This window comes from Podarcis vaucheri (assembly GCF_965113315.1).
Source record: "Podarcis vaucheri genome assembly, chromosome: 8".
NCBI lineage: Eukaryota > Metazoa > Chordata > Lepidosauria > Squamata > Lacertidae > Podarcis > Podarcis vaucheri.
The window spans coordinates 4,974,284-4,997,563 of record NC_138766.1 but is presented as its reverse complement, the minus strand read 5'-3'; the positions used below and the strand labels follow the sequence as shown (position 1 = coordinate 4,997,563).

General features: G+C 43.6%; 1 protein-coding gene across 1 annotated transcript in view; it reads left to right on the top strand.

The window, feature by feature from the left end:
• Positions 1-23,280, top strand: part of SORCS2 (sortilin related VPS10 domain containing receptor 2) — a gene marked incomplete at its 5' end in the record, with an annotated part of 143,908 nt that overhangs the window by 26,799 nt on the left and 93,829 nt on the right. Inside the window, one exon of the mRNA XM_082234236.1 lies at positions 18,110-18,209. Within this exon, the coding sequence (XP_082090362.1) occupies positions 18,110-18,209 (100 nt within the window). The remainder of the gene's footprint in view (positions 1-18,109; positions 18,210-23,280) is intronic.

Genomic DNA, 23,280 nt, shown 5'->3' with positions numbered 1-23,280 from the left:
TGAAAGTGTTTGTATGGTTTTGTCATGACCTTTGGCTAGTGCAATAAAGCTTATTTACCCTAACTAGAAAAAATTAAACAAGAAAACTTTTAACACACAAAGTTTTCTTTTTAATATATTTGGTGGTTGGGAGACTCTCCTGGCCCTAATTATTGCTTTTTATTTTAGAAAAGTAGGGAGGACTTTAAAGGTTTGGGTTTCATTGCATCCTCCAAAATTCAAGGGTTCTTGGTTTATACAAGAATTTCCATGGTAGTTTCTAAACTGCCAACAGATTTAAAAAGAAAGTGTTCTCAGGCTCTCAGTAGATGGCAGAATTGATATCAGGCCTATTCAGGGAGGTGCCATGGTGATAAACTGGTGTTGGAAGCTGAGAGGAAACAAAATGCCAGTGTTCTGTTAAGCTTCTGCAGATTTAGCCAGCTGCCACTAAGTGCTGTGGGGACAAACAAATTAAGAATGCCACAGATTAAAAACAAAGCATTGTCTATGTACGGACCTGGTTAAATTGCTAAGGATGGTGCTCCCTCCATGCATGTGTTTGTGGTTTTTGAAAGCAACAGCAACCTAAAATGATGTTCTCCTAGCAAGGTGCCCACCAATGTGCATCAAAATATGGCCACAATGATAAATTATAGCTGAATGGGTAAACGAGTGGTCACCTCAGCGGCCATTCCCTGTTGTTTTAACCGCCTCCTGCCTTGGCCTTGTTTATTGGAAGGGACAAGGTTCTACTCCTCTGACCTAAAGGATCATGTTTGCTGTCTGGGGACCCAGATAAATGTCACTGAAGGCCCAGAGACGGTTGTGACGCAATGTGCCTTCCACCAACGGAGGCTGATGTGACAGCTGCTCCTCCTCCCAAGTAGAGGTAGCTCAGCCACAGTGATCCACACTTGGGTATCTTCAGATTAATGACCACCAATGCTAGTGGCCAAAGAGCACCTTAAACCTAGGTTACGGTCGCCTCAAAGGAATGTCTGTTTTCAGGGGGTCGGACTGGATGACCCTTGGTACCGCCCAGCACTACAATTCTATCATTCTATGATCTCAACTACATTGCTTGACTGGAGCTTACACTTACAACAATTCACTTGTCCCGGTATGCAAGAATGAGAAACACACACAGTAGAAATGGACATGGTATTACGATTCACAGAGAGACTATGCTGCTGTGGACAGAGTCATAGAATCATAGAATTGTAAAGTCCGAAGGGACCCCAAGTCATCTAGTCCAACCCTCTGCAGTGCAGGAATCTCAGCTAAAGCATCCCTGACCGATGGCCATCCAAAATTTGCTTAAAAACCTCCAATGGAGAGTCCACCACCTCCTGAAGGAGACCATTCCACAGTCAAACAGCTCTTACTGTACTGTCAGAAAGTTTTTTCTGATGTTTAGTTGGAATCTCCTGTCTTGTAACTTGAAGCCATTTGTTCAAGTCCCAGGAGCAGGAGAAAACAAGCTTGTTCCCTCTTCCATGTGGCAGCCTTGAGACATTTGAAGATTCATATAGAACCAGTTGTGCATGTTCTTTTGCACTGCCGCTTGCATCAGACGATTCAGTCTAGTTCATTAATCATTTGGTTGTTAGCAGGGAATGGCAGTCAGATGTATGCAAGGTGACCTTCCTAATGTTTACTTGGGATGGGGATAAGATGGAGATAGTAGCCAGGTTGCTGCAAAACACAACAGTATTTTAATTGTTAGATGCAGATTCTGCTAATTGGTTTTATTGTACTGAACCTTTCAGAATCTTGTCCATATGCCAAAAAAGGTTTGAGATTGACTAAGATTGATTGATCGAAATGGTATTAACTATGGGCTAAGGCAGAAGTTTTTAAACTATGGTCTGTGAGTTCCATTTGGGAGGCCGGTGGAAAGGCTGCAACAGAGTGAAATTTATCTGTACTCAGCTCCGCACTTACGTTCCTTGATATGATGATGGAGGACAGAATTATTAAAAGGTTAGCAAGGCCCTAGACCAGGCCTCATGTTTCTCATAATGCATTGGATGATGATGGGGAAAGTGTCTTATTTTTCACATCCCTGTACAAGATAGGATTTTCATCACTTGTCACCCTCAAATCCGAATACAGAAATGGGAGGACTGCTGAGCCCAACCCAAGGCTAAAGCTGACAAAGATTACACCTGACGTTTGCTCACAAAAACCTCTGAGCTGCGTCACCAAGGAAGTGCCACCACACTTGACGAAATGCTTCCCACCGGTGCCATCTGGTGCCAGGTGTGGATTGGGGCACAGGGCCACATGTGCCAAGTTGGAAGGAGGGGCGCTGTTGGCAGGCCGTCCTGCACGCACTTAGCCAACCTGCCTGAATCTCGGCAGTGTTTCCTTCCAAGTCAGGGTGTCCAGAGTGGGCTGCCTGGACTTCTCTGCTCCTGGGACGGGGAGGGAGAGCAGCATTTGCGAGAAGCTTCCTCGCCTTTCATTCTCTGAGGGGAGAGGCGCCACCACTGTGCGCCCACCTCTCTGCCGCCACCACCACCATGCAGCTTCTTCCCTGGCCCTGCCCACCCCCCCACCCCCCACTGATGAGGTCCTGGGTTCAGGCTCCGTCCTCCTGACAGTGCCTCTGCGTGCCCGCGTGGCTCCTGTCTGCCTCTTCACCTAGTTTTGGGGAGCTCTTTGTTTTTCACTGCCTTAGAAAATTGGGGCCACCTCACTTTTCACCCTAAAAGCCAGTTCACTTCTGAACCACTTTAAAAGCACCTGTAGAAACCTGGGGAGATTTTACTTCTTTATTCCATTGTGAGAACCATCCATTTATTTCTACTCTTTGCATCCAGTTCTAATTAAACCAGCTACTAATCCATAAGTGGACCTTCCCTTTTATCGTGTGATAAAGTGCAGTTTAGGAGCCTTCAATGAGGATTTTATCAAAAGCTTTTTAAAGGTCCAAGTACTCTGCCTGCTGAATCACCCCTATCCACATTCTGTTTGATATTTTCAAAGAGCTCTGAAAGGTTAGTCAGAAGCCACACTGAGTCTTCTTTAGCAAGGCTTGTTCTTTTATGTCTGCCGTTCTCCAAGCTGGGGACCTCCAGATATTTCTAGACTACCACTACCCTGACCATTAGTTGGTTCAGGAGAAAAATATATAGAAAGGAGAATCCCTAAAGGCCAAGGTCCAAGTTTGGGGCAAGTGCCCTTTGGTGTGAGAGCCCTAGCAGAGATTTAAAATCACAAAATATGCAGCAAAGTGAAGCATAGAAACATAGGTGTTTAGACCTTTAAAATATGTGCCCTTTAAAGTGAGTTCCAAAATGTCCTCTTAAAAAGCCCCCCCCCCAAGTTTCCCTCTTCCCTCTTCCCCCAGCATAGGAAAAGACATTTGGTAATTTTAAAAATATGTTACTTACAATCTTTCCAAAGTTCAGATTCATGTGCTTCAGAAAAGAGGTTGCACAGGCAATAAAACTTCACTTAGTTACAAAGTGGTGAAAGTTCCTAAATTATTGATATAGGAACTCAAGAATGGCTGGTGAGAGCCATATAGCTGAGCTGGAACAACCAGCTCTAACATCTTCAAACTTTGAGTTTCTCAGGTAGACTGGAGGTGAACAATAGGCTTGATTACCTATTTCCTCCCAAGGTGAGAGGAAGTGACCTAGACTAAGCCCGGCAAGGCAGCTTACTCTATGGCAGTGTTTCCCAAACGTTTTTGGGCAACGGCACACCTGTTTACTGAAAAAAAATCTCGCGGCACACCACCATTAAAGCCCCGCCCCGTGACGTCAGCGCGCAGCGTCACGCCGGGAGGGACGCACAAAAGTGAAAGTTTTTTCCCTCCCCCTTGCTGGGGAACCTCCAAGCTTTGGGCAGGCAGGCAGGCAGAGCTGGGAAGGGGGTTTCCAGGGGACACGGCAGCTCCTCGAAAGGCTTCTCTCAGCTGCGCTCAATCCTCCTCGGAGAGGATTTCCCCTCCGGTCCCATGCCTTCGTTTGGGGCATCGCTCCGGCTGCTCACTCTCCCGCCGCGCAGGAGCGATGCCTCTCTCTGGCTCTCCCTCCGCGCAGGCTGAGGGAGGGAGGGAGGTGCGCGTGTGACCCGTCTCTGCTGGGAGACCAAACCCAGTGAGGCAGAGTCGCGCGGAGGCGCCCAGGCAGCGCTGCCGGCTGCGAGGAGGAGCGCCAGGCAGCAGCAGGAGGCGCGGCCTCTCCTCGCCGCCGCCGCCCCGCCTCTCGCCGCCCGACTCGCCCGCCTCCCTCCAGGCATCTCGCGGCACACGAGGCAACGTCTCACGGCACACTCGTGTGCCGCGGAACACCGGTTGGGAAACACTGCTCTATGGCAAGGGTGGCCAACTCGCAAGAGACTGCATTCTACACACAGATTCAGGTCAAAGTTGTTGAGCTTTTTTAATAGGGAGGTGAAAAGCCTCCAATTTTTGAGAATTTGAGCCTAAGATCAAGGGAGAAAGGGGAACAGCCACTCATCAAAAGATCACTGCGGAAACAAACAGCCTCACTGAGTAAACTCCGTCTTCCGTTCTGCAGATTGTGCAACAATGGAGGGCAGGAGGAGGGGGCGGGTTCTGTTTTACCAGTGCTAAGGAAAGGGACCCAGCAATCGACCGCGATCTACCAAAACCTCACTGGGTCTACCAGTGATCCCTCGTGATCAACCTGTTGGACATCCCTGCTCTATGGTATTAACCACATCATGCACTAATTAGACTTAAGCATGTTGGGACGCGGGTGGCACTGTGGGTTAAACCACAGAGCCTAGGGCTTGCCGATCAGAAGGTCGGCGGTTCGAATCCCTGAGACAGGGTGAGCTCCCGTAACTCGGTCCCTGCTCCTGCCAACCTAGCAGTTCAAAAGCACGTCAAAAGTGCAAGTAGATAAATAGGTACCGCTCCGGCGGGAAGGTAAACGGCATTTCCGTGCACTGCTCTGGTTTCATCAGAAGTGGCTTAGTAGTCATGCTGGCCACATGACCCAAAAAAACTGTCTGCGGACAAATATCTGCTCCTTCAGCCAGTAAAGCAAGATGAGCGCTGCAACCCCAGAGTCGTTCGCGACTGGACTTCACTGTCAGGGGTCCTTTACCTTTACCTTTTTTTGTTGGTTTTATGAGACTGGTTATCCAACACCATGTGGGCTGAACTAGGGCTGATAGGCATTGTAGTCCAAGCATCTAGAAAGGCTGGAAAAGGCTGTTCTGTATGATTGATAACTTTATATTTAACCATGCTTTCCTCCAATTTACAAGGATCAGAAGTTATGCTCATGGTCCTAGATCTTTCTTTTAAAATTGGTGGTATATGCACTACTTTGCAATCGTCCGGTATGGACAATTTAGGGACAGCTTACATATTTTTGTTACAAGATCAGCAATTTCACAGCTTACCCAGGGAGTTTCACTTGGCATCTATCATTACGTCTTTTTAGCACCATGCAACGAGAACTCTTAAAAGCCCAAGTGAATTGGATTTATTCTTCCGCTACAATTTTATTTTTGCTTTTTCTAGTCTGCTGTTTTTACTGTTCGTATGTGTTTTTATCAGTTTTATCTGATTCGTTAGTTGTCTTGGGAGTGATAATACTGAAAGGCAGTTTTCAAAACACCTGATAAATAATAAATAGCATTGACACGATTACCTCACAGGCTTTGATTTCCTGCAAGGAACTGTAAAGTGTGAGTTCAAGGGCGTGGGGGGCATAAGTGCTGGGGAAGACCACTATCAGCTGCAGTACCAATTGGGACAGAATTAGTAACCTTTCCCGCCACAGCTCTATGTATCAGCATTGTGGAGTGTAGTTGTTGGGGCATTTTGCCAGCCATCTATATATGAGAATATCTGTGAGTACATTAGAGCAAGGCTTTCATGCACATTTCTTTGGCACAAATGTGGTTTGTTTTTGTTTGTTTTAAATACATTATGATATACAAAAAAGGGTGTACAATGGAAGGAAACTTTATTTAAGATGTGCAGTATAGATCCTTTAATAGCTGTATACATGAGATAAGGGCTGGGGTCCAGAGTTCCTGTGCTCATGTTCTGCTTGACCCCATTTATAGTAAATGCCCCCCCCCGCATGTCCAAATGGTATTTGTGGAATGCGTACCCCTTTCTCTCTTGCCTCATTCCCATAGAAATACCACATTTCCTGTTTTTTGGAACAGACAGATAAACACAGAGAATAAAGTGGTATTAATTGTGTGGGAAAGGATTGTGATATTTTTGATAGGATTATTTTTCATGAAGATTTTAGTATATTGGAAGTGCCAAAGGAAATACGATACATGCTGGCTGGTTGTTTGCCTTTCCTATTCCTCTGCTTCAAGCTGGTAACTTGAAGCTTCTACAAATCAATTTTCATACTTGTGGAACGGCTTCCTGGTTGCCAGTTTCTCATCAAACATTTCTGTTGTTGGATGCTGACATATGTGGCCTGACCGTCCTATGAACTTTGTAAGAATTCAGTCATAATTATTCTGCTTCATTCAATGTCTACAGCAACAATTTGCCACAGTATAGTATGCTTGATGTCAGAACTGCTCACAGATTTTCATTTTCTATTCACCTTTTTATTATATTTTTTTTACAAAGCAAGTGCCATAAAGCAAGCACTGTCTCCTCAGTATTAGACATTTGAAATAGGGTTCTTGTTTAATAGCCAAGTGGGTAGCTTGCTCATTTGTGGCACCCCTGCTGTGGGACTCCCACCCAAGGAGGCTTTTGTTTTATTGTCTTTTAGGTGTCAGATGAAGAAGACATCTCATTCTCTTAGGCATTTTAATTGCTTTGATGTTGGATAGTATGGGGGAGCTGCTATATTTTAAAACACAAATTCTTTGCTTTTAAAATAGGTATTTTAAATGTATATCATGCTAATTCTGTTGTTTGTTTATTGCCTCTAAATAATTTACTGTATTTTATTATTGTCCTACTGTAGATTACACTGTAAAGCAATTTTGTACCATGGCATAGAAATGCTCTTAAATAAACAAACAAGGAAGCAAATGTGAACTCCCAGAAGGGAGGTTTGTGCTCAGAGGCCATCACCATGTGGGGCATTCCAGGGGCACGTTGGGGGAGCACTTTGGACCCTCCAGAACTGGAACCCCCTCTTCCCCTGACACTCGCGGGCTGAAAAATGTATGCTTGCCTTGGAGCTGGTGCAGTTGTTTTCTCTCCCATTAGAGTCTATAAGGGGAGAATTTTCTGAGAGGGCTAACTGGTGGAGGGGGACACCTGGAAAATCCGCCCCTGCCCCTCCCTTCCTAGCTGGTGTGAGTTGGCAGGGCCTAGGGAGTGACAGTTTATCTTCCACATAATTCCAGCACCACCACCACGGCCGTAGGATTCCTCTGTCCATAAATAATTGTGAAGGTAAAATATGTATCTGAGTGAAGAAAGGAGGCAGTTAAGGCACCATAGGTGAAGAATTAAGACCTCAGCAATAACTTTCCACTCATTTCTGGCTTATCATAAATATAAAACCCAGTTTCATTTCTTGGCAACTTTGGACTTTCAGGGTGGCTAATGGAGCAAAGTTGTAACACCTCCTTTTGTGGCATCTTTGAGTAGCTTCTCCAAGAGAAATTATACAGGACCATTCTCTACATGTTCTCTATTAGTGATCTCATCAAAACTTGCAGCTTTCAATATTGGACATACACTGTTGATATCTAGCTCTTAAGCCCTGCCTCATAACTTTCTCCCTCTTTCCAGTTGTGTAACTTCACCTGCCTGCTTGCTATTTCTTACAGGATCTAAAGGTGTGGACACATCCAGAGATTACATTTGCTCTGCTTGTTGCTCTATGGCATTGCTGAGCCAGAGTTAAGTGATCAGCCAATATGCCTATAATTCTTTTCTCTGTTGAGCCCTTAGCCAGCAACAAAAAATGTGCTATTTTCTCTGCGTACATCTTATATTACTGAATTTAATTAGTATTATTCCACAAATTTGAGATCAACCAATTCATCCTGTGCAATTTCCTAATAATCTGTATTAACAATGGCTTGGGATTGCTGTCATCTAATGGTTAGATTCTAACCAAAACATTTCTCCTCAGCCCCCAGGCTTCTGTAAAATATGCAAATATTTAATAAAGTGGGCCCCATCACTGATTACATCCACTGCTTTCTTTTCTTCAACTGTACTGTTTGCTTTTAAGCAAAACCCTAAAAAGTCCCTTTAATACATATTTGACATGCCTCTTTTAAAGCAGAAATAATAGTTTCTTACATCATATGTAACCAAATGTTCTGTGAAATTTTAAACTGGTTCAATCTGCTGAATTTAATTTTATCTGGAAAACCATCTACCTTCTAAAAAAAGGATATCAGATTAGCTTTAGTAGCCCCTGTAATGCCTTGCAGCTGTTTTCCTTATCTGTCTCTGGCTCTGATTCAGAATTGCTAACAAGTAAAAAGGCAGAATGAAACCCAGCCTCAGCAACATAGAGGGTAGGATCCAATGTACTGTAAGCAGGGATCCCCTCCTGCAACAGGACTCTCCCCCCCCACAGCAGATCCCATGTGCCCCCCCCCATCTGGATGGGGACCCTATGGATCAGATTTTGGGGTTGCATGAAAGGGTGGGGAAATGCAACCAGACTCACGATTTCACCAGTGTCTACTGGTGGTTCCAGTAATTCCTGCCTTGATGGATGGAGGGAACGTCTCTCCTTTGTCTGAGTGGCAGCAGGGGAGTTGGGCATCACAATCTCCTGGATCTGACTTTCATTCTGCAGTACCAGCAAACTTTATGGGAAGAGGAAATGCTTTGTTTTTGGCCTATCTCCCTTCTCAGTCAAACCTAACATGGGTTGGCATAGTGCAGATGCATACATCTTAAGTATTAAAATGATTAAAACTGTTGAGCATTTAAAGTACATCCACAGGTTCTTTCATCTTCACCGGGCCTTTTGAACGCATTCACCCCATTTGATCTCTTTCTTTCTGTTTCTCCTACATGACCCTTAAGTGGCTTTTTACTCAGTCAGGGTGTTATGCTAATGCAACCACTACATTGGCCAGGATAGTAATTTTGTATCACAAATATTTCTCTCCTGATTTTTCTTTGATATTAAGCAGCAAAGATAAACCCTGTGGATAAATACACTTAAAGATTATTACTTATCCAATTTGGTATGGGACCTGTGCTTCCTATGCAAATTGCTTATAATCATTGCACAGTTGATTGAAAGAAGTTCCACATGCTTTTCTGTATATACAGTATCACCTACCTCTCTAGTTGTTTTAGCTTCTCAACATTGGTCCTGTTGAAATTAAATACTTCAGTTACTCTTCTAATTCCAGCTACCTACCCACCTAAATTTTGCTAGAAAATAGTGATGTCCCTCCCTTTCATTTTTAGAATAGAATTGAGACTGTGTTGTTAAGAACAATTTGATTCCTCACTAGTCTTCCAATCTGGGTTGGGAGAGGAGCAAAGTTGCTCCGTTAACTCTCCCTCCTGATCACCCTTTTTACTACTACTACTACTACTACTACTAATGTATTATTTATTATTTATACTTCACCTATCTGGCTGATATATTGGTAGCAACATGTATACAGAACCAAACACCATCCATGGCATTCAGTTATATACATTTGAACATATATATGCGAATCTGAATTGAGTAAAACAGGGCTAGGAACAGCCTGCAGTTACTTGGATTATTAATATCAATCCAAGGCACTGCTACATCTTTTCAGACACAGGAATAACCTGTGGGAGTCATCCAGTAGCTCTGCAATTTAATAAGAGAAGCAGCCCTTAGATTATCACTATTTTGGGTCCTGTCAAAAGACGACATTGTCTTATCCCCCCTCCCACTCTCTCTAGCTGTGGAAAGCTGAGGGCAGCATTCTTGCATTTATTTTATTACCTAATAGAGGATGTAGATCTTCAGACACAAGACAGCTGTGGTATTGTGCTTAATTTGTCTGGGAAAAAATTATGTTGAAGCTGAGGAGCTGAGAGTTAACCACGCTGTTTCCCGCCACACCCCCCTAGGCCTGACCTGGTGGTGGAGTTGCTGCAGCCAGGCGCAAACCCCACAGCCAAAGCACAGCTCCTTCTTGTGTGGAGCCAGGCTCCAGTGAAGGTCCCTGCCGTGGAGGTGCCTGTTTGTGCCCCCTCACAAAATTGCGCCCTGGGACATGGCCCCCATGTGCCCCCCCCCACTAAGCCTCTGATGACTTGCCCATCGGATCATGTTTTTATTAAAGGGCAGGTGAATGTTGAACAATGTTGCTCTCAGGGAACACTCAACAGTTTTTCAATCAGTGGGGATGTCTTTTGAAGATTGTTCAGAAACAGCACTGGATTCAGAATATAACAATTGTTAACTGGAACTGACCTTTGAAGGCACATAATGGCAGTTTTCAAAGAACGCTGACTGTTAGTTTTCTGGGCCAAGTTCAAAGTTTTTGAGTTTGAACATCCACAGTGAGTTGGATCAGGGCGTCTTACAGATCTGCTCTTGAATATACGGCCATGTGTATTACGATGGTCCCATGTGCAGGAGGCAGTCTTCCTGCTGCCTTCTGAAAGTGAGCTGAGAACCCGCCTCTTGGCGCTTGCCCCCTTATTGTGGAATTCATGCCTTAAAGAGCTGCTCTCAGTATGTGGCTGCTTAGGTAGACATTTGCATCTGGATATGCTTCTAGATGTTGACTTTGATTTCTAAGAATTTTAACTGGCTCCGAGTTTTGTTTTTATTTCAGTGTTCCTTTTAAAATTGTTTTAAGACCACCTTGAGCATTTCTAGTTACTAAGTGAGATAAAAGTATTCAAATAAATACAAAAATAAATTCAGAAATGTTCCAGATTTTACTTTTTCTATGCCTGTAGCTTCAGGTGCACCACAATTTTGCTTTCAAATCATTCAGCTATTCATTAGTTGCTTGTCCGCTCCCCCTGCCCCCACCCCAAAAAGTGGCCTGTTGTTTTGCAGGCAGGCTTTTCAAATGCCTTCACTGTTTTCAGTATCCAAGAATAAAGCTCAAGGTTGCACAACAGGAAGGGCAAAGGAGGAAGACTTGATGTGATTCAAACTGTGCGGGAAGAAATTAAAGCTCAACTGCTTTGAAAGATGGATGCCTCTCAGTAGGAACTGAAAGAGGAATTACATGTAAGAACAGAAAATTGAGATGGGTTGCTAGGAAACTGATAAATGAACTGGAAGATAGGTTGAGAGGAAAAATAGAACAACAGATGGAACCTGTCTTTAGTGTCACATAGACTGACAGTCATTCCCATGTAGCTGAAGGAGTATGAAATGTCGCAACTAAGCAATGTGATGGTGAATTACCTCCTTCCCTACTGCTCTACATGCTGTCTAATTATATAATACATTGTCATTATTGCTGTTTATAAATAAACAAAAATAGAAAATGAAGCTATTGCCATTTCCGACTGAATTAGGGTAGCAAGACATAATTAGATCCCTTAATCTAGAATCCAAAGTCTCCAAGTTTAGAGCAGTCAGCAAGACTGCTTTGATGACAGATGACACTCTTCTACTCTCACTCTGCAATCCTGGAGAGGGTGCTTGGGGTGACTGTGTCAAAAGCCCAATGATCTCCACTGTTACAAAATGGAAAGGGCTTCAACAGGGTCCTCTGCCCTATGTGCTGGAAAGCCCCCAAGAGCATTCAGGAATCCATTGGATTCCATTAGTCTCTGAAACTGAACCATCTGGATTGATGGTGGTGCTTGGCCACTTAGATTTTTCTTACAGCTTTGACATTTTTTTTTAATATTAAGTGGTTTATAAATGCTTTTATGAAGAAATAAGGAACCAGGAGAAACCAGAAAGTTCACATGTGCTTTAAATGTATGTCTGTGCAGCTTATATTAAAGGACTCAGATGGGAGCAAATTTTCTGTTGGAACAGGGACTTGTGCCTCCACTGGAATCCGAGTTGTAACTGTGTGTCCTGTATCCTCTATTAGGCTCAGGGTGCCAATGGGTATGACTGATTTCTTTGGTTCACCCTCCTTATGTGGTTTTATGACACTTGCTAGTATCTCTCAGGTTGCTGGAAAAGCCTGCTGTCTCTTATCCAACACTGTAATCAGAAGCTGGCAAACTTACTTGTCAGTAATTAATTTTATTGCCCAGCAACCAGGGAGTCAGCATCCATCACATCCATCAGATAAGCAGGTCAGTTGCAGAAGCTAAAGTTCTGTGCTCTCTCCCCCTTATTTATACCTCCCTCCTTGCATTTTTTTGCTGTGACTCAGCTTTTCTTAATTGTCCTCACCTTTTCACGACACTTCATTCCTTCGCTGAAAGAGGGAGGAGAAGAAGCTGAATCAGGACTGTATTGCGAAGCAGGAGACCCAGCTCCTTCTCCATCTCTCTCAGCGTCTGTGGCCACCTGAAGCCTCTCCCTTCCCCCTCACTCTCTGATGATGAGTCCTCCCTGTCCCACCACACTGAACCTGGTTCAAAGTCCCCTTCCCCCTCAGGTGCCTCCTGAACCACTGGCTGCCACCACTCTCCCTCATCTACCCAGTCCCTGACAGTGTGTCTCTCCAATCATAAAAAAATCTGGAAAAAGAAACCATAGTTAAAGGGCTAAAGTAGTAATAGTTACACAGAGGAGGAATCTTGTTAATGCCTTCATGGGGAGGGGGGGAGAGATTATGCTCTTATTGATACAAACGTATCTAGAGGTCAGTCTCCTAAAAAATCAGAGGCAGAGAGCAATTTTGATGTTCTCAAACATCATCTCTTATACAGTGGTACCTTGGGTTACAACCACCTTGGGTTACAAACACTTCAGGTTATAGACTCTGCTAACCCAGAAGTAGTACCTCGGGTTGAGAACTTTGCCCCAGAAATCGCGCCGCAGCGGGAGGCCCCATTAGCAAAAGCGCGCCTCAGGTTAAGAACGGTTTCGGATTAAGAACGGATCTCCGGAACGAATTCAGTTCGTAATCAGAGGTACCACTGTACAGTACACTACTAATCTATTCATGTGAGTACAAAATAACCAGTCAGTTACCACAATTGCAGCAATCTTCCCTATGACAGTTACACAATTGCAACACACTATCATCATTCTTAAGTCACTTGGAGATACTTGGATTCTTCTGACTAGCCAACCCTAACCATCTCATAATGTGTGGATACATGTAACCATCTTTCAGTGTCTCCTTTGATTGTCTTCTATTAGTGGTCTGCCAGCATCTGCTTTCAGTTACCTATGTTAATATTTTTGTTCTCATCTTGACCTAGGACTTAGTGTAACTTCTATGCTTGATTGATCTTCTAGCGTTTAGTACACCACCGTCATAGCGTAGCTGTTTACATTCCATTCCTTCAGTATTCTTTCACTGTTATCAGTAGACAAGCTATGCACAGCTTCTACCTTTTCTGTTAGGCCAGGGGGTTTCAACTTGGTCCCTAACACCCACTAGTGGGTGTTTCAGGATTCTAGGTGGGTGGTAGGAGTTGTACGGCAGCCTCCAAGGATTATGAAACACGTGTTTGTTGAGGAGCATGTGCCACTATATCAAGATTCAGAGGCATCCTTGATGTAGCTTCATTGTAATACTGTACACATTCACATCCCGATAGAGACAATACGGAGGCACTTACTCAGCTACCTGTGTTGCCATTATGATATGGTGTGGCATGTGTGCTTGAATTAGCAGAGCTACTCAGTGTGCTAAAGTGTCTGGATGCCGTGCACACAAAAAATCAATTCCAAAAAAAAATCTACAAAAGCCGCCTTGCAACAAAGTAGGAATATGAGCACTTGGAAACTTCTAGGATGTAAGGGGTATGAAGGTTGCCTTAAGCATCCACTTCTATTAAAAAGGCAACACGAACATATAGTATGCTGGTGTGCAACCTAAATAAAAAGCAACTGAAGATGATTTGCAATAAATGATTTCCACAAGAAGACATGCTTCGATATTCTGAGCAAATGAAATGGAAATGGCAAGAATCATTTTGGCTCAGTCCTATTGCCCATCAGCACTGGACTGACTTTCTCTCTGTGCTGGCAGATCTGAGCCTCTCCACTGAGCACAGAGCCACCTCCTAGGGGCTGTGGGGGCTTTGCCCCCCACAACAAAATATTTTAGGCGGCTGGAACCCCACAAAGTTGATGGGCATTCCCATTCAAATTGTGTGTGTGCACTGCATCGTGTAATTGATTATGCAGGGCGGGGCTTACCTGGGCCCCCACAATATTTTATTCAAGTTTGCACCCCTGCCACTAAACAGTATTTTATGGGCATTGTACCATTAACGGTCTGATACTTTTCCTCTTCCATGCTCTGAGGCCTAAAAAAACCCCAACAAGTGTGCAGGCGGACAAGTGAACTGACTAATTATACCAATTAGGATGCCCCTTGGTTTCTTTTGGTTACATGTGACTGAGGAGAACAGCAATCAATGTCATTTTGACTTAGTGTTTGGGAATATATAAGGAATCTGAAGGTGTTTTGAGAAGCTGTTGTAAAATGTACGTTAGGCATGCTGTCATGTCCAATTTTCCTTCACAAGTTCTAGTTTCTGTGCTGCTGAAAAAATGCTTAAAATTCTGTTATTGAATTCATTTATTTTTCAAACCCTTTAACCGCTAAGGAGAGCCAAGTGAGAAACAACTGAATGGTTAAAAAAACAAAACAATCTAGGTTTCTCTTGCATGTCAAGGGCTGTGAAATGAATCTTCACAATCATAGCTATCTTTCAGATGTTGACGTTAATGCATAATTATTTTTACAAGATTATTATTTCCATGGTGACTTTACCATCTTCCCCTGTGATCCTATTTATGAGATTTCTTACCTGCCCTTAACTGCAAGGTCCCAGGATGGGTTCCACAAATGTAATATACAATCATAAAACCAGATAAACCAGCTATAATTATAAAAAAGTAAAACTTTTACAGTCAGAACAGAACAGTATAAATTCAACAAAATTGGTATGTCCCACAAAATAAAATATTTTAACTGACAGAAACCAAGGTAAAGAGAGATGTTTTGACATTTGGTGAAAGCTCAATGTACCACTGTGGGGAGTGGGTTTGCCACAGAGAAAGCTTACAATACTGAGGGTGGCAGAACTAGCATGAGACCCCCCTCAGTTTTAGCACCCAAGAAGGTCAGTAAGAGTGGATCTTTATTTCAGATATTAAAATGCATTGAAACTTAGCATGGTTTGTGCATGTTTTGGTGCGCCTCACCTGGTGTCTTGTTCTTTGATCATGTACCGTATTTTTCGCTCTATAACACGCACCTGACCATAACACGCACATCGTTTTTAGAGGAGGAAAACAAGGGAAAAAATATTCTGAATGAAACAGTGGACGTATCATTTTTGTGCTTCATGCTGTGGCCACAGACATGTGATCTGATGGTGAATTTGGGGTGACCCAATGCAAAAATCCTGAGAATCCCTGTGGATCCATGCTTTGTAACCACGTTTTTGCACCATTGCAGCCCCAGGCAACAGTGGGTGCGTGATTTTTTTTGGGGGGGGCAGGCTGTAGCCATGGACATGCTATGTGCTCTGATGGTGAATTTTGGCTGACCCAATGCAAAGATCCTGAGGATCCATGTGGACCCATACTTTTTAACCACGTTTTTGCACCATTGCAGCCCCAGGCAACAGTGGGTGCGTGATTTTTTTTTTGGGGGGGGGGACAGGCTGTAGCCATGGACGTGCTTTGTGCTCTGATGGTGAATTTTGGCTGACCCAATGCAAAGATCCTGAGGATCCATGTGGATCCATGCTTTGTAACCACGTTTTTGCACCATTGCAGCCCCAGGCAACAGTGGGTGCGTGATTTTTTTTTGGGGGGGGGACAGGCTGTAGCCATGGACATGCTGTGTGCTCTGATGGTGAATTTGGGGTGACCCAATGCAAAGATCCTGAGGATCCATGTGGATCCATGCTTTGTAACCACATTTTAAGTGGGGAGGGAAGGAAAAACACAGAAGGCTAAGAATGCAGGAGAGGGCTATAACGTGAGGAAAGGAAGGCAAAAGTTTCCCCCCACCCACCCACACAAGCCAGCCAGCATGTGCTCTCTCTCTCTCTCTCTCCCTCTTTAAATGGAAGAAAGCATATTTGAATGCTGTGTGTCTCCAAAAACAAAAAGCAGGAAGTCAAATCAGAATTTTAAGCCGAACCTGTAATCTCTCTTCCCTTCACAAACATTGTTCCCTCCGGAGCAGGGAGAGGATAGAAGGACGGACGCTCTGCTTTCCCCTCTGCTTGCCTGGAGGGGAGGGGCTTCCCCTGCTCTTTGTTCCGTTTGAGCAAACACAGCAAGGAAACAGAAGTGGGTGGGCGGTAAGACCCTGAGGCAGAATGCAGGAAAGCAACAGCTTTCTCTCTCACGGAGCTCCCTTCTCCCTGAAGCGCGGTTTGATTTTTGCCTCATTTTTCGGCTCCAGGGACCACACATTCGCTCCATAACACGCACAGACATTTCCCCTTCCTTTTTAGGAGAAAAAAATCTGCGTGTTATAGAGCGAAAAATACGGTAGATCATGTTCTCTCTTGTCCTTCCCCTTGAAGGGCCCCATTGAGGGCAGAACTCACCATTATTTGTACATCCACTATTGTTTCTATAGGCTGTTGTAGTTTGAAAATGTCAAGGCTAAGGCTAAAACTGGAAGGATACCTGTGTATTTTTTATTCTTGGAGGCAAAAGCAAGTGTTCATTTTCTGATGGGTTCTTCCTACAATATAAGGTCAATGTCTTCTGTTTCATAAATCTGGATGATGCAAAATGGCGTGAATTTATGTAAAGCTTATTTCATTCATATTGTTACAAAGGTTGGGTAGCACCAAGTGGTAGCAAGATTTCAGGGGGCTCCAGGCCCTTGCCCAGGGGTTGTGCTCCTTTGGGGAATTGAAGATGCTGCTGGGACTTTGAAGAAACATGATTCAGCCACACATTTACAGCTTCAGTCTGCATGCAGGGAGTCCAGATCTTACAGCACGGTCCTTTTGAGAGGGGCTTGTTTCCCCACAGCAGTGCAACCATGGAGTCCAAGGCATTTTCCCCAGCCAGCCTGCTCAGCATAGGCACTGAGTTGCACCCAACATGTGAGCAGGGGCAGTGCATGATGTCACATGTGTGACACCCCCCCCCCACACACACCTAGCTGGGCTGACTCAGCCTGCCATCCCCCACCCACCACCAGCCACCTTTTCTTCCTGCCCCATCCCTGGTGATCCTCAAAAGGAGGCAGCAGGGCCAAGCATCTTCATCCCGGTGCATCCTTTTGAGGATCGTCATGGAATTTTGGTGAGCCCAGGCCCCCTTATTTAAAATATGGGGGGCCTGGCTCCCATGCCCCCCATAGATGGCACCCCTAGCTCTGTCTTTGTTCTCTCCTCCTTCCCAGCACACCTTGCTAAAGACACCCTTTTCCTGTCATCTCTCACATACCCCCACCACCTCAGCAACTTCTGCCTGCCCAGGCAAAAATTCCCCTTAGATGGACCATCAACACATTTTGTCATGTTAATGCCTCTATCCCAGATGAGGCCCTGGCTTGGGAAGGAAGCTTAGCCTGCATTTTTTCACTGGCCTGCAGTCTTCCCTTCCCTACAGGTACGCGGGTGGCTCTGTGGTGTAAACCACTGAGCCACCGATCGGAAGGTTGGCAGTTCAAATCCCTGTGACGGGGTGAGCTCCCGTTGCTGGGTCCCAGCTCCTGCCAACCTAGCAATTCAAAAGCATGTCAGAGTGCAAGTAGATAAATAGGTACCACTCCAGTGGGAAGGTAAACGGCGTTTCCGTACGCTGCTCTGGTTCGCCAGAAGCGGCTTAGTCCTGCTGGCCACATGACCCAGAAAAACTGTCTGCGGACGTTTCCGCAACCCCAGAGTTGTTCATGACTGGACTTAACTGTCAGGGGTCCTTTACCATTTATTAATTTCTAGGGTTTAGCCCCCCATCTATAACAATATGTTGTATTTGAGCAGGGCCTTCATAATTGGGCAGTTACTTTACTTAAAATCTTTGTTTATAACAGTTTTCAGATGTATAATATGTGAGCTGTATATCAGCTCTATTTTGAAATGTAAAAATACTGGTTAATTACCACCATGCAGTTAAAGTTCTGTTTTCCACCATACCAGGTCCTCAGATTTTGGAACATTATATACCAAGTTGAATCTACAGCCTGGAATTGCTACAGTCATTGAAAATTTCTACATCTGCCCCACTAACAAAAAAAAGGTAAGGGAGTACTCTTTACTATACAACTCAATAGGTCAGCTCAGGAAATGACTGTCTTTACCTTCTACTGCTGGATTATGCCATCCATGTTTAGCTCATAAACGAGCCGCTGTAAAATAGGGATTAATGGAATGCTGTAGAACTCTGTATCAATACCTAAATATCATGTTTGAAAGATGCTAGCAATAAATAGTTTTAGTATTAATCATAGTTTGGTTTATTTAACCTTACTCTTTGAGATATTCATGTATCTAGCAAGTGACATAAAGGGTGGGAAGAAAGAGCAATAACATGCATGAAAAGGTAAAAATAGATAACCTTGCCTGCAGGATCATATGGAAAGCTGGAAATGTGTGCTGACATGAGCTGGAAGTAACTATAATTTATCTGAAAACATTGTATGGAACAATTGAAGAAATCTCATCTTTGTTGTCTGAAATGTTGTGATCTTTTGTGGATGCACACGCAAACTTCCCATCTTTGCTCTTGGTACTCTGGAACAGGAGGCAATGCTAAATGTGAGTTTTAAATAACATAGCTGTGACTTCAAATGAACGTTATGAGAAGGTAACAGTTTTAAGAGCACTCAGGGTGCATTCAGACGTGGAGATAATTGCATTAGAGTTCCTGGTCACTTCTGTTCTGGTGTCTGATGTTCTTTTTACATTGCACTCCCAGTTGCATTATGCATGGAATTGTGGCTTTTTGAGTGAGACATTCATGCTACATTTAATTCACACCTGTGGATCAGTTGGGACACAACAGCAGGCCTCATTAAACATGTTGCCTCCACTCCCCACCCTTTATGTAAATGTGTGCTTCTGTTCCCCCATGATTCACCCATGAAAGCAGTGGGAAAGAACTGTATGCTGGGCATAGGAGCAAACTCCTAGGGGCTGAGGGGTTTTCAGGCCCCCACTAAAATATTTGAGAGGCCTGCCCCCCAAAAGTTGATGGGCAGTGCCATTCAAATGGTTTCTGTGCACCATGTCATGTGATCAGTTATGCAGGGCAGGGCTTACTCCCCCCCCAATATTTTATTCCATTTGGCACCCCAGATGTTGGGATTCCGCTCCCAATTTTTTCATCCCACAAATTTTCAGGTCAACAGAAATGAGTGCTAACCTTCTACTAGATTCCACTATTACTTCCAGAAGTAGCTTTTACATTGTGTGGAAGATCACACAAAATGTGAAAATGATCAAGTAAGGAAATTTTGGGGAAATGAAATAAAACACTGTATGAATGCAGCTTCAGAACTGAATAATTCTAAGGAGTGTGGCATGTACAAGAGAAGGGGCTTTAAAAAAGAGGAACAATTGTATTGTCATCCAGACTAAGCTGTTCTCCAGTTGTTGCTTTTAATATCCCAGGATTTGATGGATGCTCTGTAGGAAAGATCTTCAAGTGGGAGAGGTTGTGGCCATCAGAATTAAAGGGTTGTGAAACAGTATTTTAATTGCTTTGGTTAAGATGACTGATTTATGGTCTCTAAATCATATACAAAGCTGTTTTTTCAGTGTCCTGGATGTGGTGTTCATGGTGTCTGTGTTCAGTAATGTATGTAACATTAGATTTTCAGGTGATGTTCTGCTTTATGAAATGGGCTTTATCAGTTGTCCTGCTTTAAAGGTAACCATTTTCCTATGGGAGGTCCAAGTGATACAACAACTCAGTTTATCATGATGTGACCCAGAATTGTTGATTGGTGGTTTTATTTCAGCACTCAGCTGTAAATTTAATAGATTTTGAGGTTGGCAGAAAGCAATTATGGAGGCTTGCTGATTGCTTTTGTTGTGAATTGGCTGCCAATCGGGTTGGAGGAATATAGTAAATAGATAGATAGATAGATTCTTTATTGTCATTACACAAGTGCAACATTGCACAAAGTGCAACGAAATTGGATGCCATCCCTTAAAACAACAAAAGCAAGACAACAACAACAACCAAACAAACCACATTCCAGCCACACCCACACCACACCCATCAAACTCCCAGGTCACACTAACGAGTTACAGCATTCAAAAGGGCCACAGCCCAGTATATGTTGATGTTCAGGGTAGATCCGCAGTGTACAAGGTGGGCATCTGTGGTCTATATTTTCCAGTGCACGTGGAATGGAGTGGACCTCAGTTTTCTGGTTCACACATTGAATTCCCCTAGGAAGACCCCTGGATTTATTCCAGCCTGTGACATTTTGTATTTCCATTCTTTTGATACTAATGAGCTGTAAAAACACCAAGTTCTCTCAGTTTAGTTAGCTTTGAAGCTGACAAAACCTCTGAAATCTTCACTTCTTGCTCTGAGCTTTTTAAAAAGTCTAGTTCCCATTTCCTCTTTTTAGCACACTGGTTGCTTTGTTAGGAGTGGAGTTGGGCATTTGTAAGATTGGAGGACTTCCTGGCTTTCTGTGTATCACCCTTGTTTTAGTGCCCAAGACAGACAAGAATTGGTCTTGTTAGGATGGGGCCATCAGGCATGCTTGAAGGACTGGGATAAATTACAGGCTGCTGTTAAATGAGGTGACCCGAGCTGGAAGCATATTGATAATGCCTGGTAATTTGGCTTATTTGTCAATCAGTTGCTTCAAAATGATGTTTGAAGGCCTGATCTCTGTTTTTCTGGAGCCAAAGATGTATAAAGCTGGAGTCTGGAATGTAATGAATACTGCTTAGTTCACATGACAGATGTCATTAATTATGGGTTGCCTTGGGACTAAAGAATTGTGTGTGCCTTTGTGGTTTGTTCATTGGTTGTAATGCTGTGTTACAGAAATATAATGAAAGCAATTATCATAGTAGTCAAGACATGAGATGATAAGGATTTGATTATTCAAAGACTTGTCCAATCATCAGTTGACATATTCGAGGGACATCACTGCAATTGTTGTGGGTCCCAATGGTGTCCCATGGGTGTTTTCTGTCACAAGTGTGGAAGCAAAATATGTGCTTATATGCATCTTTTTTTAAAAAAAACCCATGTCTGATAAAAATGGGACAATTGAGCTTTCCCGGAGAGTGTAAAGACACATGGTTTTACACAAGTTGCACACCCATTGGGTACTGCTGCCCTTTGACAAATTACAATGATACAGGTCTTGTTGACTGACTGAGCTGGTTTGAAGATAAAAGAAAGGCAGGGATAAGACATGACTTAGAGCAGGAGAAGGATGGGCCACCAAATCAATACTAGTAAGAGGGGGGATGGGAATCAAAGAGGGTCTGGGAGAAACAGCCAGTGAATTCTATTGATCTTGAAGGGGGCATATCCAGAAAGAAATGGCAGAGAAAGACAGAGATACAAGGAAGACAGAGCTATTGATCAGTGCAGAGTCAGTCCAGATTAAATGAAGCTATAGGATCACACACAGAGAGAAATGTACTCAAAAGATGCCTTAATGAAAGAACCTTGAGGAGATAAAGTGGGGAATATTCTTATGGGGAATCTTGAAACAATGCACAAAAAGTATGATATCTAAGCACCAAGGACCAAGCCACATATGATGTGGGAGCTCTGTCACTGAGACTGTAATGCTCTGTATGTTTACCTGGGAGTAAGTCCTGTTGAAATCATTGGGATTTATTTATAAACATGATATGATTGATACTTGAATCTCCCAGGTACAATACGAAGAAGTCATGGGGTTTGGGGCAGCAGTGCTGGAGAAAGGAGTGTTCAACTCTTCCTCTGTGTCCTTTTCCTGATCAGTAATTCTTCCCACCTGCACAAACTGCTAATAGCCTAGCTAGAAAAAGACAGACACCAAACATGCCCCCCCAACCCAGCCATTTTGGAGAGTGATTTCGAGTTGAGGAAATTGCACAGGGGCAAATTCTTCTAGGTGCCCCTTCACCCAGCACTGCTGCCCAAGTCCACTCAGTATCCCCACACCCATAAATGCTTTAAAGCTCTCACATCATCTGTATAGTTTAGCCCTGCAAAAATGAAAAGCAAGAGAAATACAAAGACCAGGCAAGAATTCCAGAAGATTAGCGTGAGCAACTGTGTGAAATGCAGAGAAGAAATAAAGGAACATAAGAAGAAAGATGACACCTTGACCTTTAACTACCAACAGACCATTTGACACGTTTTGCAAGGGAGGCCTTAGCAGAATAGTTTGAAAAGAAACCAGATTGCAGGGATTCAATAAGAGAAACAGGGAGTGGAGGGAGATTGAGACTGTAGGAATAGACTATAAGTAATAATAATTTATATGGAAAATATAGCAAAGCAATAGCTTGGGGAAAAGTATAAAGATAAAAGGTATTTGCCAAGAGGAAGGATGTAGCTGGCTTGAAAGGTACTCATCATGAGTATCATAGTGGGGAGCGTGGGAAAATGACAAAGAGCCAGAGTTTCGGGCAACATGAGCACCAGAATCAGCTTGGGAGAGCCAAGTTTGACCATGAGCCAATATGTGGAGATGTTCCAACAAGAAGAGTTGCCGACAATTACAAATTTGTTAAACACTGAGCAGCAATTAAGAAGGCCACAGAAAAAGAGAAGCAAAGAAATAGGAACTTGTCAGTTTAAGACCGATCAGATATGAAGAAAGGAAACAGTGACTGCCAAGGGATAAAGAATGAGAGAAGAGAAAATCAGGACAGTGCATGCAGCAAGGTAGGAAGGCGAAAACAAATGCACAGAGGCATACAAAGCTAAGCTAGTTCAAGGGCTGGTGAAGGCCAAAGGCATCTGCAGGGTGGGAGTGGCCTTGTGTGGTCTGGTCCCATGCTGCTCTTGTAAGAACATGTGGGCAGGTGGATGGTGAGCTTACTTCCTATACCATTGTTGCTTATCAGGGCCAGTAGTACTAATGTAGAAGGTAGCCACGCCATCCTGCCCACAAAGATGGTAGCATGTTACTGGAGCTGCATAGATTGGAAGGTGCAGCAACCACGCTCACACTGCCAATGTATCTTTTGAATTAGCCTTAGAAACAGCAGTTGACTGAATATATGGGTTGCACAAACAAGACTGGAGAGTGCAGATAAATTGTGTGTCATATTGTAATGTCCAGATATCCACAAGACCTCACACTTTTAATTTTTTAGGAAACTGACAAACATTT